The sequence below is a fragment of the Hemicordylus capensis genome, chromosome 8, assembly GCF_027244095.1.
Source record: "Hemicordylus capensis ecotype Gifberg chromosome 8, rHemCap1.1.pri, whole genome shotgun sequence".
In the NCBI taxonomy this organism is placed as follows: domain Eukaryota; kingdom Metazoa; phylum Chordata; class Lepidosauria; order Squamata; family Cordylidae; genus Hemicordylus; species Hemicordylus capensis.
The window spans coordinates 19,633,906-19,651,362 of NC_069664.1; the positions used below are offsets into that span (position 1 = coordinate 19,633,906).

At 46.9% G+C, this 17,457-nt stretch overlaps 1 protein-coding gene across 3 annotated transcripts; it reads left to right on the plus strand.

Moving 5' to 3' along the window:
- The first annotated feature begins 646 nt into the window (after positions 1 to 646).
- Positions 647 to 16,960, plus strand: SIAE (sialic acid acetylesterase). 3 transcript variants are annotated; one of them, XM_053269748.1, is made up of 10 exons: positions 647 to 1,923; positions 3,906 to 4,067; positions 5,591 to 5,766; positions 7,826 to 7,964; positions 9,562 to 9,745; positions 10,521 to 10,630; positions 10,733 to 10,866; positions 12,074 to 12,228; positions 14,173 to 14,368; positions 15,090 to 16,960. In XM_053269748.1, exons 2-10 carry the CDS (start codon positions 3,944 to 3,946, stop codon positions 15,327 to 15,329), a joined length of 1,458 nt encoding a protein of 485 aa, XP_053125723.1. In that variant the 5' UTR covers positions 647 to 1,923; positions 3,906 to 3,943; the 3' UTR covers positions 15,330 to 16,960. The 3 variants fall into 3 exon arrangements, with proteins under 3 accessions (XP_053125723.1, XP_053125722.1, XP_053125724.1); XM_053269747.1 differs by having other exon boundaries at positions 647 to 1,290; XM_053269749.1 differs by having other exon boundaries at positions 651 to 1,290; positions 3,906 to 4,080.
- The last annotated feature ends 497 nt before the right edge of the window (positions 16,961 to 17,457 follow it).

The window sequence follows — 17,457 nt, forward strand, 5'->3', positions numbered from 1 at the left end:
TTTTAAGCATCTCACCCAGACTGCTTAGCCCACGCGGATTTGCCCAGATTTCAGCTTTCATTTAAAACAAAAAGCTAAGCTCTAGCCCTTGTAGAAGTGGAGTTATGGAGCAAAACATGCAGTCACTATTCTGCTCAAAAATTATTTTCAAGCTAATTTACATAATTTGACAATTAGATACCTGGATTTGGAAAGCCACAATATGGCAATCCTAGGATGTCAGTATTTCTTTCCAGTGGTCTATAGTGTGAGTGACTCACCTTCAAGTATGTCCTAAGATGTGTGTACAAATGTATATTGCACACATTTGTCTGTAAACAAAATACATATATGCAAATCTATACTGCATACATTTGTATGTACAATCATATATTGGGCTTGATGCACACTGGCCAAAGGTATGTTGCCCGTGCCGCATGTGTTTGCTGTGGAAAACACAAAGGTAACACTGGTACACATGTAGCAATCATGGTTGTCATGTAAACAAGGCTGCAATCATATGTATGCTTACATGGGAGTAAGTCTCATTGAAATAAGTGGGTCTTCTGAGTAAATGCATAGGGCCAGTCACTGGAGGGATGCTGTGCTGGGGGTGGATAGGGCCAATTACTCTCCCCCTGCTAAATAAAGAGAATAACCACGTTAAAAGGGGCCTCTTTGCCAAGTTAGCAGGGGTGCATCTTTATGTGCATCTCTAGGCGGTGGTACACAATTTAAAACACGACCAATATAAGTCAGAGGAAGAACAATTAAAACAAATTTCCACAGACTAAAAAGTTAAGACAGTCCCATGGAATACAATCAAACCGTGTGGAATACTTTTCAGTTACAAAGGTTTCAGATCGCACTTCTTGTCCCAGATCCCACTCCAACCTGCTGCTGCTGCTGCTGCTCACAATGACGACATTGTGATCCAAGGGGACACAAGGTTGCATTCCACTTGCTTTAAAGGGCACGTGTGCCTTTAAAAATAGAAGTTCGCCTTCTCTATTACAAAAGGTTTATCCTGCGAGCGGAAAGAAAGGCGCTTCCCCAGGCCGCCTCCTCCTCCTCCTCAAACCACACCTGCCCTCCAGGCCTGGGCCGGCAGCAGCAGCTCAGTGCGAGAGATCACAAGGGGGTGGCGAACCCCTTGTCCAGATGCGCCCTGCAAGAAATCTTCGGCTCTCCGAACCACGTGGCCTCACTTCCTGCTCTTCGACCTCCTCTGTGTCGTCAGAGGGGCGAAGATGAGGATGGCGGGGCTGGCGGCTGGTCTGCTGCCTGCGCTCTTCTTCGCTTGGGCAGCTGGTGAGTAGAGGATACTGTCTGTTGCTGCGCAGTTGGGCAACACGAGGGAAAACACCGAGAAGGCGGCGCCCGCTGGGACATCGGAAACGGCACTGCAGCCGCTCCCTTTTCCTCCAGGGTTGCTTCCTTGAGGCTTAGCAACCTCTGGTTCAGGTCGTTGTCCGTCTGTGCAGCCTCTTGGATCTCCCCGCCCAGGAAAGCCTGTCTTCAGAGCCACTCCAGACAAAGCAAATCGCAGCACCGTTTCCTTGCAGGGCGGGTTCTCGCGGGAGCAATCCTGCTTTCTGTCTAAGCCAGGCCTGCCTGCTCAGCTCCGCTCCTCCTGCAGATGTTGGCCTACAATTCCCATAACCCTTGGTGACTGGCCACTGTGGTTGGGGATTATGGGAGCTGTAGTCCAATCAATCAGTCACTCAATCAATAAAGCGGGGGTGGGGGCTAAGTTGAGCAGGCTGGTCTAAACTGTGGGACATGTTCTGCTGTCTTTAAGCATCCTAACTTTCTATATGCTTTTGTGAGCTGCACAAAACTGGATGGGTTTGGCTAAGAACGGTTGGATTCCTTTACCAATTACCTCCCCTATAAGTTTTGCTTCCTATTTTCTCTGACAGGCATCCAACTTCCTTAAAGTCAGTAAGTTCCTTTATTTAAAAAGAGAGAGAGAGAGAGAGACTTCCCTTTCTTAGGGGTTTTGAGGGGTGGGTGGGAGGATTGCCCTCAAAAGCATCCTTACCTGAGTGATTGCCCTCCCTTCTGTCCTGTTTCTTCTGATGCACCTTCATCACACTGGTCATATATGTGCAGTAGATAAACGAATACGACGAATGTTTATATACCGCTTTCCAACCAAAGTTCACAAAGTAATTTACATAGAAATAAATAAATAAATAAAATATTTGTGTGTGTGACACACGCACACTCACTCAAAATTTGCTGGAAGGTTGACTCCATAAATGGGAGAGACTGTTATTGAATACAGTCCTGGTCAGTTTCATTAGCAGAGTCACTTTAAAATGACTTTCACTTTCATTAGCAAGGTCTTACCCATGCTGTCTGCTGCTTTTGAGGTAGACAGATCATTTTGTTTTGTTGTTGTTCACAGACCTTTCAGTGTACACAGATTCTTGTTTGTCAGCCTTTATCACACCCTGTCAGTCAGGAAAACTCTTTGTTGTAGTCATATGAGGAAGCAAATGGCTGTTCGACATATGGGGTGGTTGGAAGCTTGTGGTAACTGTCAGTGGTTTATGGAAAATATTTGTTTATTGCTTTTCTAAACTATACCCAAAGCAGTTCTCAGAAAGTTTGATTAAAAACAGTAAGAAAATGTGAAACTATTAAGAATGCATTAAAGTCCATATGTAAATTGTATAACATGAGCATTAAAACAGCAATAAAAATAGAAGTGACCAATCATCTGTTAAAAGCCTTCGTGAATTCACTAGATTAGTCTGTGATTCACATGAGATCCACCAAATTTTAGGTATTCATTCACAATAAAATAGATATAACTAGTGGGTGAGTCCTGTTGTTGACCAGGCAAAGTCATTTTGCAAAGATTACACTTACAGGGAAATTCAAGAAATTAAATATATGTAATGGAATCTTTTATTAATGTGCTTACAAAAAGGAAGTAAAATAGTAGTTTGAAATTTATAGGATCCAAATTCACATATTATTAATTTTTCATTGAATTACCACCTTATATGTTAAACTTGAATCCTAGTAAATTTAAACCTGGGAAAGATCTTCAGCTTCTCTTGGGTATGATGTCATTTTGGAATTATTGATCTGATTATTGAGTGTTAAAAATCTATTGAGAACAATACCAGTTAAAATCTGATGACTATATTCAGAATTGCTTCTTTTGGCTGGTCTTGGACCACCAATAAGAGTCTCTTGTGTCTATGGAGTCAGGCTTCCAAAAAATCTTATTGAGAGAGAGAGAGAGAGAGAGAGAGAGAGAGAGAGAGAGAGAGAGATGGACAAAAATAAAGATTGATTTAATTTCTTTTAAAAAAATTAAACCTCCTCCCTGCCCCCCCCCCCCCGGCCGCCTTGCATATTCCAGTGGAAAAAGTAGTGTGTTCAGCTTATTTCAGTGGCAGGATTGTATATGCAAAATTTGGTATCTGTAGGTAATCGGGAAGTATGACTCTGTTTCTCATAAACAAACTCTTCAAATATGTGTTAGACTTGTTTTTGTGTTCTCAGATTGCAAATGTTTAGGCTGACTTTTCCCAGTTAATCCTTGTTGCACATTTTTTTTAAAGGTCACTATAATGATCTAAAGAATTTTCTCGAGACTGAAGGAAGAAATCAGCAAGAACCCAAAGTAAAGCCTCTGAGGATGTGTTCTTAGTATCTTGCTTGCTTAAAGTGTGGCACTTGGCTGGCTATTCCACAGCTGATGCCCAAGACCAGGCCTACTCAATTTAGGCCACCGAGCTGTTTTTGAACTCCCATAATCCCCAGCCACAGTAGCCAATAGCCAGGGATTATGGGAATTGTAGGCCAACATCTACAGAAGGGCCAAAGTTGAGCAGCCCTGCCCAAGACCTTCTGGAGGGACTACAGCAATTAATAGGAATGTGGTGACCATTTGTGTACTTCAGGTGCTGAGTTTCGTCTTGCCTCCTACTATGCTGATCACATGGTACTGCAGAAGGAACCAGCTGGTGCAGTCTTATGGGGCTACAAAGACTCTGCTGCTGCTATAATGATGTTTCTTTACCGGGAGAACCATCTTGTGTGGAAAGTAGTGTCGGAGGAGGAAGGTAATAAATAACGGTAATTTCAACATGCGCTCATAAAACACCTTCCAGCCCTCAGAAGGAATGGCGCAACTTGCTTTTGACTTCCTTGCTGCCTGTGGTCTTGTGGTAGCGAGCATGACTTGTCCCCTTTGCTAAGCAGGGTCCACCCTGGTTGCATTTGAATGGGAGACTACATGTGTGAGCACTGTAAGATGTTCTCCTCGGGATGGAGCTGCTCCAAGAGGATCCAAGTTCCCTTCCTGGCACCTCCAAGAGAGGGCTGAGAGAGACTCCTGCCTGTAACCTTGGAGAAGCTGCTGCCAGTCTGTGTAGATGATACTAACTGAGCTAGATGGTCTGATGGTCTGACTCGGTATATGGCAGCTGCCTATGTTCCATCTGTTATGTCTGTTGGAGAGGATTCCAGAAAGAGGAAACATAATGACAAGCTAGTAACTGCCTGTAATCATGTTAAGATTTGGGTAAAGGTTTAGTCTTGTTCTTAGGAAAGGGTATTTTAACATTTGCTTAACCGTTCCCTGCTGTATGTGGAAACCAAGCTGTAGTCCATGTATCCCAATTTTCAAATACTCTTGACTGGGGCACACAACTTCAGCCCCCAGCTGTTGGACTACAATTCCCATAACCACCTGTCCCGGGGGCCAATAGTTTGGGATGGTGGGAGTTGTAGTTTAACAGTAGTTGGAGGGCTGAAGATGTGCAGCCTAGAAGTTGTGCTAGTCAAGATGTTCAAGCAGAATTTTAGCAGCTTTCCCCAAGACCACCAGAAGAGCCCTGCTGGATCAGGCCCAAGGCGTATCTAGTCCAGCATCCTGTTTCCCACAGTGGCGCACCAGATTTCTTTATTGGGAATGCCGAGGGTCAAAACTGCAAGACTTGGCTGGAGACCGGTGACTTTTTTGGATAGCTGAAGGCATTTTGAATGAGCAGTCGCAGCTTGTGTACACTTGTCCCATTTTTGTACTATGTTTATTCTGAAAACCTGTTTAACTAAAGGCAAGAGCAAAACAAAAAATAAAAAAATTACATGCGATATGGGAAGTGAAACTTCTCAAACCATGTGTATAGCCCTCTTAAAAACATTAATCTGTCTCCATCTTCTTATGTGGAAAGCATGCCTGGAGTTAACTGATGAGTGCATTGCTAAAAGTGTGAGGTAGCGAATTGTTTTTTTGCTCAAAGGCGTGTTGCCTTTAATACCACATCATCCACGTGATTCCCAGGGTAAGCAAAATGGGTCTTGGCCCTATGGAGCTTACAGTGGAGAAGGAGAGGAGAGGAGAAGAAAGGAAAGGGTAGCAAGGGGTTAATGTGAGCACATAACGTGTTAATGTTTTATTTTTTGTTGTGGCTGGAAATGAAGATAGGGGGATTAAGCAGATGAGTAGGCCCGTCCCCTGCGTAGCTGCCATAAAATGTGCGTTGACCCAGGTGCATTTATTACCTCGGAATTATTTTTCACTGATAATAAGCCTGACACACACCCCACCCTCCTTCTCTCTGTGTGTTTCCAAACTTTTCAGGACGCTCTGAAATCTGGAAAATAGTCCTGAATCCTATGCCTGCAGGGGGACCTTATGAGATTGTGATCTGGCACCAGGACAATGGGGAGATGACAAATGTGACACTGGAAGATGTCTACTTTGGTGATGTCTGGCTTTGTAGTGGGCAGAGTAATATGGAAATGACAGTTTCACAGGTGAGCGGCGTTTCCAGGGAGTATAATGAAAGCTCCAGGCATTTTTCAAATAGCTGGAATCAGGATACCAAGTTTTCCAGGATAATTTCCAGTGCTCTAAATAAATTGGGATCTGATGTGGTGTGTCTGACTTGCATTTATTATTTATTAATATTTTTGTTTAAGTTATATACCCCCTGACTCCAGAGGCTGTAGGCGCTTCACAAAAATAAACAGAATAAAGACAACCTAAAACAGCCCCGCTGGATCAGGCCCAAGACTATCTAGTCCAGCACCCCTTTCACATGGTGACCCACCAGATGCCTCTGGGGAGCCCACAGGCAAGAGGTGAGGGCATGCCCTCTCTCCTGCTGTTGCTCCCCGACAACTTGCCTCTGAGGCTGGAGGTATAGTTGGGCAATATATAAATAAATAAAAATCAATGTAAAACATTCAGGGATTACTAAAAGCCAGGCTAAAAAAATGTGTCCTAAGGGCTCTTTTGAAGGCTGGGGCCAGTTTGAATCCCTGCTGGTATGTTTCCCAGACTACGGGAAACACCTGTATCAGGCAGCAGCGATATAGGAAGATGCTGAAAGGCATCATCTCAGACTGCGCAGGAGGTGGCAATGGTAAACCCCTCCTGTATTCTACCAAAGAAAAACCACAGGGCTCTGTGGTTGCCAGGAATCAACACTGACTTGATGGCACAACTTTACCTTTAAAGATGTTAAACCACAGGCATCTATAGGGAGTGTGTTCCACAGTCTAGGAGCGACTACCGACAAGGCCCACTCGCAAATCACCGCCAGATGGGCTGGCAGCATCATTATTAAGCGCGAAGAAAACAAAAGGTACCTACTTAGGAACATAGGAAGCTGCCTTCTACTGAGTCAGACCCTTGGTCCATCTAGCTCAGTATTGTCTACACGGATTCTCAACGTTGGGTCCCCAGATGTTATTGGACTTCAACTCCCATAATCCCCAGCCCCAGTGAACTTTGGTTGGGGATTATGGGAGTTGAAATCCAATAACATCTGGGGACCCAACATTGAGAATCCCTGGTCTACACCAACTGACAGTAGCTCTCCAAGGTTTCAGGCAGCAGTCTCTCTGAGTCCTACCTGGAGTTTCTGCCAGGGAGTGAACCTGGGCCTTCTGCATGCAGGTACTCTTCCACTGTGTGTGCCCAGCCCCTAATAACTTACAGTTCTCACATGTATTCACCCATAGCATTGTTCTAAGCAATTTTTTAAAAAACTTTTGAAATAGAAGTGTGTCTCTTGAATTCCCTGGCCCATATGAAATCAACACAAATGGAGTGCTGTATTTTCCTGCCTGGCATGATGGAGAACGCTTGATGCTCTACCTCTCTGTCCAGCTTTGGAGTGTGCTCGGGGCCAGTCCTAACACAAATAGTGCCCTGGACGAGGAGTGAAGGTGGGGCCGTAGCTCAGTGGTAGAGCATTTTGCTTTGCATGCAGAAGGTCCCAGGTTCAATCCCTGGCAGCATCTCCAGGTAAGTCTGGGATAGGCTCGAAACCATGGAGCGCTGCTGCCAGTCAGTGTAGACCAGGGCTGCTCAACTTCAGCCCTCCTGCAGACGTTGACCTACAACTCCCATAATCCCTGGCTGTTGGCCACTGTGGCTGGACGTTGTGGGAGTCGTAATCCAAAAACAGCTGGGGGGGGCTAAGTTGAGCAGGCCTGAGCTAGATAGGCCAATGGTTTGATTCCATATAAGGCAGCTTTCTATGTTCCTGTGTGTGCCTTCAGTGCCTTCCCCCCGCCCCCAAGTTTTTTTCTCTCTCTCCCTAGTTCTCTGCAGGCAGTGAACAAACAGCAAGCTACGAAGCTCAGATTGGCACCCCTTCAGTTAGGCGCCCTGGGCAACCGCCTGGTTAGCCCACCCCTAAGGCCATCCCCAAGCATGCTCAGTGAAGCGAACCTTGTCAGCTGTCCAGTCCAACTGATGGAAGTCCACCTTGAGCACTGTTGTCCAAGACCTAACCCTGAAGTCTTCAAATGGTTTCTAACTGTACTTAATTGTGATTTCAGTGGAATCTGCCCTGTTTCCTAGATCTTCAATGCCAGTGAGGAGCTTGAGGAGGCCTCGCAGTTTCCGCTCGTGCGTCTCTTTACAGCTTCTCTCGTTCAGTCCAAAAGGGAACTGCATGATCTTTCCGGGATCACTTTACAATGGTCTATTCCGACAGCCAGTAAGAGTTCTTTTTCAGCAAAACGTCTGTCAAAGTTTTTAAAATGCATGTGTCAAAAACAGACATAGGTTTAGGATAAGCTGGTGGGAGAACTCTTAATGAGGGCTGCACAACATCAGCCCTCCTGCAGATGTTGGACTACAATTTCCATCATCCCTGACTTGGTGACTGACAAGATGATGGGAATTGTAGTCCAAAAACAGCTTGGTGGGGGCAAAGTTGTGCAGCCCTACTGTTGGTCTTCTGGGTGTTTTGATCATATCTCTGTGGTTTGTCAGCTGTATGGCTACTGGTCCTTTTCCAGGCCCAGTTTAAAGGTTTTAACATTTAAAGGCCTAATCAGTTTGGGAACAGGTTAGCTGAGAGTAGAGATGTGCAACGTCGAACCAGTTCAGTGACTCGGGGTCAGACCGAACCACCCCCTGTTCAGTCTGGCTCCGGACCACCACCCCGCCCAACTGTTCGGGGGAGTTTGCAAACTTTTTAAAAGTTTTTTTTTAAAAAATTAACCTTATCCCCTTCAAGGAATGTCCTCAAGGTGGCGGGGGGGTCCACAGAAGTTCCCCCTTAGTTAGGCAAAAATGGCCTCTGCGAGGCTCTGGGTCATGCCAGGCCTCGCAGAAGCCATTTGCGCATGTGCAGCGGTGTCCAAAATGGCCACCGTACCAAATTACGGAGGCCTGAACCGGTCGGAGGGGTAACAGTGGAAGCCAGTGGGGGAGGGGAAGCCTCTGCAGACACCCCCCCCCACCTTGAGGACCTTCCCCAAAGGGGATAACTTTTTTAAAAAAAATTAACTTAAAAAAAAAAGTTTGTGAACTGCCCCGCAGACCGGACCGGGAGGGGTTCGAGGGGATGCTGGACTGAACTGGTCCAGTCAGGTTCAAGTCTGGTCTGGACTCAAACCAAACCGGGCCAGCCGGTTCCGTGCACATCCCTACCTGAGGGAGCATCTTGCCTCATATGTCCCAACTCAGACCTTAAGGTCACCTTTGGAGGCCTTGCTCAGAGTACTCCGGGTGGCTACTAGGGAGAGGACTTTTCAGTGGTGGCACCATGTCTATGGAATAGCCTCCCTAGTGAAGCTCACCTGGCACCATCACTAGGTTCTCTTAGATGCCAGGTGAAGACCTTTCTGTTCACCCAGCTCTTTTTAAAAGTGTTCTTAAAATATATTTGTATTTTCTTGTAATTTTGTTTGTTTTTAATGTGCAGTATAACAGTATGTGTTATGTGGTGGTTTTATTTTGTTTCTAAGCCACCTGGAGAACAATTGTTATGGGGCAGCCAACAAATAGAGTTGTTGTTGTTTGGTGGTTATTAGTGTTGTTTGTAACTCCACTAGGCTGGAGAATAATTGTAATGACGAGAACTCGAGGGCTTCTTTTCATAAGCAGAATATCTGAGATGTCCTCTGAAACTTTCAGTTTGTGTTTGTTAATTTTAGTTAACCTCATTTCTGGTTTGTTGGTACATACTAAAATTAGTCTTATGAATCCTTGGGGAATGTTTGCATTTTGCCATGTGGGGAGAACCTTCCTGCCTATCATAGAAAGCTTCTAAACATTCTAACCTTTGTTGTTGTTCGATTGAATAGAAAACCTAGGCCATGGTGATTTCAGTTACTTCTCTGCCGTGTGCTGGCTGTTTGGCCGCTACTTGTTCAAGACCCTGAAGTACCCCATTGGACTGGTCGAGTCTTGCTGGGGAGGGACACCCATTGAAGCCTGGTCTTCCAAGAGGGTACTGCATGAGTGTGGAATCTTCAACACCACTGAAGGGTGAGGAGGGCTAATGATGACCTATCCTGTGCCTTTCCCACACATTCAACTGTTTCCTCAACAGACTAGACTCGTTCTCGTGACCTCCTATCTAGCTTCAGGAGTTGTGCATGCTCCCAATTTTTTGGTCACGTGAGAACAGCAGCATTGGTAGGAGGTAGGGAGCATGATCTTCTGCGAAGCTGGGTAAGACGAGCATACCCAGATTCCGCCCCCAGCTTTAGAACAAGGTGGGAGGAAAAACTGTCCTTCCCAGCTGTTGCTTCACAGAGGTGACCTCTTCTGTACAGGACAACCTCATTCGCAGATCCGCATATCTGTGTGGTGTCTCATTGACACCCGTTTTCAGTATCTTTGGATATGAAGGGGTTAAACCCCACATATCTGCAGTTCCTAGAAGGCCGGAAGTGACACGAACGTCACTTCTGCCCACCATTTTGTCTCCGGGGAACCATTTTATGGCTCCTTTCCTTATTAAAAACAAGGAAAAGGTTATAAAAACTTGTTGACTATTTTCCGTGATTTTTCACAGTTGATGGGGGGCATTTCAGGGCATTCCTGGTCACATTCATACCCCGCGGATCACGCCACAGTGTCCCCCATCAACTGTGAACAGAACCCCCATGAGTCACAAGGTTCTCCTGTATAGCAGCTGTTTGTCTGATTGCAGAGACCTGGTTCTGGAAAGAAAAGGTCCCCAGCTATCAAAAGTCAGGCGCTACCTATGTGCAGCTTAGTAAATTCTTTGCTGCTTGGCTTGTCTCTTGCATTGCAGAGCATCATCTTCATACCTTGATTCTGGCCCCAAAGACCCCTCAGTGCTCTGGAACGCCATGATCCACCCTCTTCTCAACATGACCATCCAAGGCGTTATTTGGTATCAAGGTGTGTTAGACCCACAGCAGCTTACCTGCTACCCTCTGTAGCTTACCTGCGACCCTTGGAGATGGCATCTGAGCCCCTCTCCTCTCTGTGCTCTTACTGCAGGTGAAGCAAACACTGTAATGAACACTGATCTGTACAACTGCACCTTCCCGGCACTCATTGAAGACTGGCGGAAAGCATTCTTTGAAGGGTCCCATGGGGAAACAGAACAGGACTTCCCCTTTGGTTTTGTCCAGGTCAGTGGCAGTAGCATGAAGGTGTGAGCACTGGACTGGTGGAAGGGCCATGGCAGACGTGGGGTGAGTGCAGGCATAGGGTGTTCTGTAGGACAGGGCAGCTGGCCTTCAGCTCTTGTCGTCTTTATGGTCTGTTTGCGATGTCTCTTAAGAATGTTCGCTCACACCAAAGCCTGAGTCTTCTCATACTCCCGGGTGCTCTACGGCATGGTTTCCCAATCTGTAGTATTCCAGATGTTGCCAAACTACAGCTCCCATCATCCCCAGCTATGGTTTATTTTGGCTGGGGATGGTGGGAGTTGTAGTTTGGGGGTGGGGGGAACTGCACATTGTCCTTGACACATGGCTGTCACTAAAAATGGCATCCCTGTGTACAATTTCCCCCCATTCTCCCTCATATAATGTAGAACCACTAAGCCCATATCATGGCTCTATTTCAATATACATTTTAAATATTTATTTATCTAGAGCGTTAGAGCAATAGATCTAGAACAGAACTTTATTACGGTCATAGACCAATATACAAAGAAATACAAACAATGCATTGTGTAAATGAAATAAAAAGAGAAAAAAGAAATATATAAACTACTTATGAAATGCTTTGCTAAAGATCAGATCGAGTTTTGCAGATTATAAAAACAAAACCTAGCCACTATATTAATAATTTTTTCATCTGGATTAAGTAATAAAAACTTCAAATAAAAATCATCAGAGTAGCTTGAAGCCCTGAATCCGATGTTACATGTTGTTCCACCCAAAGCAGCTCCTACCTGTGTTAATGGTTGTGTGTCTTTATGGAGCCAATCTGTTTCCTCAACCATGCAGGGAAATGATGCTGGTTTCTAGCCAGTCAGTTACATCTGTCTCTGGGGAAACCATCCTTTTGTATTGTGGATCAGGATTTGCCATATTTGTAGGGGACATACGGTCCCCAACAGTTGTTGTTGTTCTTGCCATCAACATCCCCCAGATTGCTTCTGCCATAACTGCTGCAGTTGTAACCCCTAAATGGACAGGTGGCCTATCTTCCACGGGCCTTATTCCTGATGAGGACTTGGGTCATTCTGCCATGTATGTGGGAAGTACAAGCAAGAATGATGGGATGATAGGCCAGAGTAGGTTCCGCTGGTATGAAACCCATACTTCTAGACACATTTTGTTTCGGGATCCGAAATGCTGTACTCTGTCAACTATCCCTATGTTACAGATATCTACAGATCGCCAGATGCAGCTTGACGACAGCTTTCCGCGCATCCGATGGCACCAAACAGCAGACTACGGCTATGTCCCTAATCAGAAAATGCCCAATACTTTCATGGCGGTGGCCATGGATCTTTGTGACGATGAATCTCCCTATGGCAGGTAATGAAGATCCTCTTGCTTCAACCTGCCCACATCTTCCTCCGCAGCCATAAAAATCCCAGGGCAGCTGAAGCGTCCTCCATGACAGAAAGGATGTGGAGAGAGAGAGAAGCAGGGAGGACCTCAATATTTCTGTCGCCTGTGGAGCACGTATGGAAAGATCTGTGGAGAGTCAGGGATCAGCTGAGGACAGAAAGGAGATGATGAAAAACTTGTTCTCCACAGAAGGGGAAAAATTTCCTCTAAATTTAAGGTCCAAACTCTGGGACAGTTTCCCTCCACCCCCATCATTTCTCACACACCCCACCACCACCACTCCCAATCTGTTTACCGAAAAAGATTCAGCTATTTCCTGATACCTTGTATCTGTGCTTGTGACAGGGATAATTATAGGCATGTTCACAACTCAGTCGCTTTGTGAAATTCAGCTTAACTGCAATTCTGCCCACTTGATCAGAATCAGCTCCAGCAACCATCTTTATCTAGGGCACACTCTCTTGCTCTCTATAACGGAGGCCAATCAGATGCCACAGGAATCTCCCAGGTGGGGTGACAGGGGAATAGGCTGTGCATCCCCAGCTGCTGGTAACTGGAAGTACAGTATGCTTCCTCAGTCCCTTGATACTCCATTTGTAATCTCTCTAACTATTGAACAATCAGTTCTCCATTGTTTCTATAAGGATGGCCTTGGACCCAGTAATAACAGAGTTTGGGAAATGTTACTTGGCTGCAGGCCTCTAGTACAAATTAAGTTTAAAAAAACAAATGTTGCACATACTGGGTAATATGTTCTCCTTCCAAGACGTATATTTTTGGGGATGGATGGAGTTGCAGAAAGCACCAAGGAAGAGAAGAGAGGCAGGGCCAAAGCATGCAGGGTGCATGTAGATGCTTTTAGGAGAAAGAAGACTGGTCACAATGGCACACGGTATGCCTTAAGAAGGAGGGAACAAGTTATAAAACCTATGGGGAAAGGGCAGGGACATTGAAATACTTATCAGCTGACCAGAAGGAGATGGGAGGTGTGCACGGTCCGGTTCGTGGTCGAACCGGTCAGCTGCACACTGGGCAGTTCAAGCAGTTAGATCACAAACTGCTGCAAACTGGTTCGTCAGTTCAACCAGCTCAGCTGGTCGGTCTGACGAACCGGTTCATGGATCGGTGGTTCAGTCTGAATTCAGACCGAACCACTGCACATGATCCATGCACACCCTTAGAATGAGACCCACTCAGAGCTCTGATTAGTTGAGCCTTCATCTGACGCAGCCTCCACAGTCTGATAAAACTATGAAGTTTATTCTGTACATAGGAACATAAAAACAGGCTTTCCGGACCAGGCCCAAAGTCTGTCTAGTCCAAGGTCCTGTTCCCCACAGTGGCCCACCAGATACCTCCTGAGGAATTCACGAGATGAAGGCACACCACCCAACTTGGAGCTAACTTATAGCCACCAAAAATAGTTGCCACTGGTAGGCATGCTCTCCATGAATTTCTCTAAGCCCCCCTTCAAGCCGTCTAAGCTGGTGGCCACCGTGTAGAAATTAGCTGGCATTGGGAATGACCATAGCTAGAGCATCTGCTTTGCATGCAGAAGGTCCCAGATTCAATCCCTGGCAGCATCTCTAGGTTAGGACTGGAGGAAACTCCTGCCTGAAACCTTGAAGAACCACTGCCAGTCAGTACAGAAAATATTGAGCTAGATGGACCGATGGTCTGGCTCAGTATAAGACAACTTAGTATGTTCATAAATTTTCAGTTTTAAAATCCTTTTCTGCAGTCATGTTAAATACTGGTCCCAATGATAATTGCAAGATTTGCTTGTGGGGAGAGAGGGGTGTCATATGTGGCCCCAGATAGCTGTGCTTGCTCAGTAAATCTGAGTATATGTAAAGTCCCAGTACTGATCTGGGACCCTCTGTTGTTCTGCTTCTCCTTGTTTCACAGCATCCACCCTCGAGATAAACAGAGCGTGGCCCATAGACTGTACCTCGGGGCCCTGGCATTGGCATATGGTAAGAAAGGCGCGACCTTCCAAGGTCCATACCCTGAGAAAGTGGAGCTGGTTGCCGCTTCTGGACTCCTGAATGTTATCTTTGGAGAGCATATTGAGCTTCGACACTCTGACAACAAGACATTTGAGGTAAGAGCTGGTGGAGAGAGACTGGGCAAGATCCAGGCTAATAGGAGAGGAGACTTGGTCTTGTGGTGGCAAGCATGCCTTGTCTCACTCATTATAAGGCAGTTTCCTAGTTGCTCATTCCCAGCTAGATAGTCCTATGGAATTCTCTGCCATGGGATGTGGTGATGGCCACTAGCTTGGATGGCTTTAGAAGACAAATTCATGGAGGACAGGTCTAGCTCAAGCTACCAGTCTGGTGGCTCTGGGCCACCTCCAGCCTCAGAGGCAAGATGCCTCTCAATACCAGTTGCAGGGGAGCAACAGCAGGAGAGAGGGCATACCCTCACCTATTGCCTGTGGGCTTCTCAGAAGCATCTGGTGGACCTCTGTGTGAAATAGGATGCTGGACTAGATAGGCTTCCTTGGGCCTGATCCAGCAGGGCTGTTCCTATGTTTTAAATTAGGCTTTTAATCAGACATTGTTTTAACTGTGTTTTTAATTGTGTCTTAATCGTTTTAACATTTTAAATTTTCATGCGTTAGTCTTTTTATTGGTTTTTGTTGTTTTGTAAAAAAAAACCACCCAGAGAACTCACATTTTGGGCAGTATAAAAATGTGATAAATAAATAAATAATTTAAAAAAAAAAAAAAAGAGTTATGCCCAATGGTCTGATTCAGTCCAAGACGATTTCCTATCTGTGTTGGGCTCTAGAGACCGAGCGCTCTGTGTCTCTCCGCCAGGTGTGCTGTGCTCAGCAGAAGCAGTGCCAATGGGTCCCAGCCGCCATCGCCTCTTCCTCTTTCGACACGGTGACTCTGCACAACCTGGCCTGTCCGAAAAGCACGCTCGGCCTGCGCTACGCGTGGATGGAGTGGCCTTGCAAATACAAGCACTGTCCCGTCTACAGCAGACACTCCTCCTTGCCTGCGCCTCCATTCATTACGTTTTCCCACAATAACCCTGGTTGGGTTTTGTCATGAGGGGCAAGATGGCAGACAAACCGGCAGCCTCCAGTTCCGGCCCCGTGGCCCACCAGGACAAGAAAAGGGAAGACGGCCAGCTGCTCTGTGCAGGATGGTTACACCTAGAGCTTCTTCTTTCCCCCCCCCTCGAAGCCGTAAACTTCTCAGTTTGGTTATTGCAGGGGGTGGGAATCTCAAGATGGGGAGAGTGGCTGCTTGCTTCCGCCCTGGACCCTTGCCGGGATCGATGAGCTGTTCAGAGAGAGCGCTGCCGGCACTGAGGTCACGGCTGCCGTGTGCTGATCAGCACAAATCGCAGCCTGAGAAACATGGATGGAGAAACCTGACGAACCATATAGCATCCCTCTGCTCCTCCCCCCACCCCACATCCTGCACAGAGAGCCAGCAATATGAGGAAAGGGTGGTCTTCATGACCACCAGCTGGCTAGCCGGAGCATCAGGCAGAGTCCGTGCCCCGTGAGAAGCCGTTGTGTGTCGCCAAGAATCACAGCAGGAGAACAGGGAAGTGGTGGTGTGCTAGCTGCGGTCTGGGTCGGACGGGGTGGGACGTGCTTTCCCTTTGCTCTCAATACCGTGCTGGGTTCACGATGTGAGTTGGCTGCCCTCCCCCTCGCACCTCGGTTTTTGCCGACACACAGCTGTTTCCTGAGAGTGTGCAGAGGCTCAGAGCCTAGCTGGGCACTCCTGCCCAGCAGTCAGTGGTGAGAACCAGTCGTGTGTGTAGTTATGCGTACTCTCACGCACGGCACACTGTTCCTCTTAAAAAATATTAAGAAAGAGTATGTGTGTGTGCAGTTGCCTATCTTGGGGCTGTTCCGACAATCGAAAACTGGGTAGGGCAAGTGTCCTACCCAGGTATGGGAGCTGTGTGTGCCCTCGATTTGTGTGGGAGCAAACTAGGCCAGAAGAGCGAGAAGTGACTGTGTGGGGAGACAGGAGCAGGGTAGGGCAGCTTCTCTTCCTACCTTGGTCAAATGCTGGGTAGGACGGTGCTGTCCTACTCAGCATCTGCCTCCCACGCCATCACTTCTCTCTCCTCTTACCTAGTTGTTTGCTTCCACACAAGCGAACGTTGGGGGCATGCAGAGCCCCCCTAACCTGGGTAGGACACTTGTCCTACCCAGTTCTGATTGTGTGAACAGCCTCAACATACAGAACTGTGTGTACACACAACCATATACACACACACACACTTTTTCTCTTAATATTGCTGGTTCCTCATACGTTGTACCAGTTTGATGTAAAGAGATCTAATGGGCTCACTTCTCATATCCTGATCCTGCCATGGCCCAGCCATTCTTCTCCCTGCCCGCTGTGAAGGTGCGGGCAGCTGCAAAGGAGAAGCCTGGTCAAATTCTTCCTTTTGTACGTCTGTCAAAGAAGGAGGCGTAATCTGAGCCAGGCTGGGGGTTCAGCCGTGCCGAGTACAATATGCACACCCGTAATGCTGCTGTAGAACAGAGCTGAGTCGGCCCTTTAGGAGACTCCTGTTTCTTTCATTATCTTCTTCTCCCATGTTTTGATGACTGGTAGGATTGTATCACTGGAAAGAGCTGCACATCCAGGAACGGGGTGTGACTCTGACTGAAAAGTAACATCTTGTCATTAAACGTTGCAGAACAAATCCAGTTTTACTCAGATTACACTTTGTCCTAAGAGCCACACTTTATGCGAGGACAGCTGGTTTTGTGGTAGCAAGTAGGAATGGTCCCAGGGGCGTAACTACCATTAGGCAAGGGGAGGTGGCTGCCTGGGGGCCCCCCACGCCTCGAGGGGCCCCCCAGAGGCAAGTCACATGTGAAGTGTGTGTGTGTGTGTGTGTGTGTGTGTATCAGCGAGGGGCCCGTTTTAAAATTTTGTCTCTGGGCCCACTCCAGCCTTGTTACGCCCCTGAATGGTCCCCTTTAGGGGTGTGCGCAAAACCACCTGGCCCGGTTCAAGTTCAAACCGAACCGCACCGGGCCAGTTTGGTATTGGCTCCTTTCGAACTCCACCCCCCAGGTTTGGTTTGTGCGGCGTTCGTAAAACAACTTTTTGCAGGGGGGTTATTTTAACTTACCCGTTCTGGGGGGCTTCTCCAAAGTGGCGGGGGGGGGAGGGAGGGTCGTGCAGTGGAGGTCCCTTG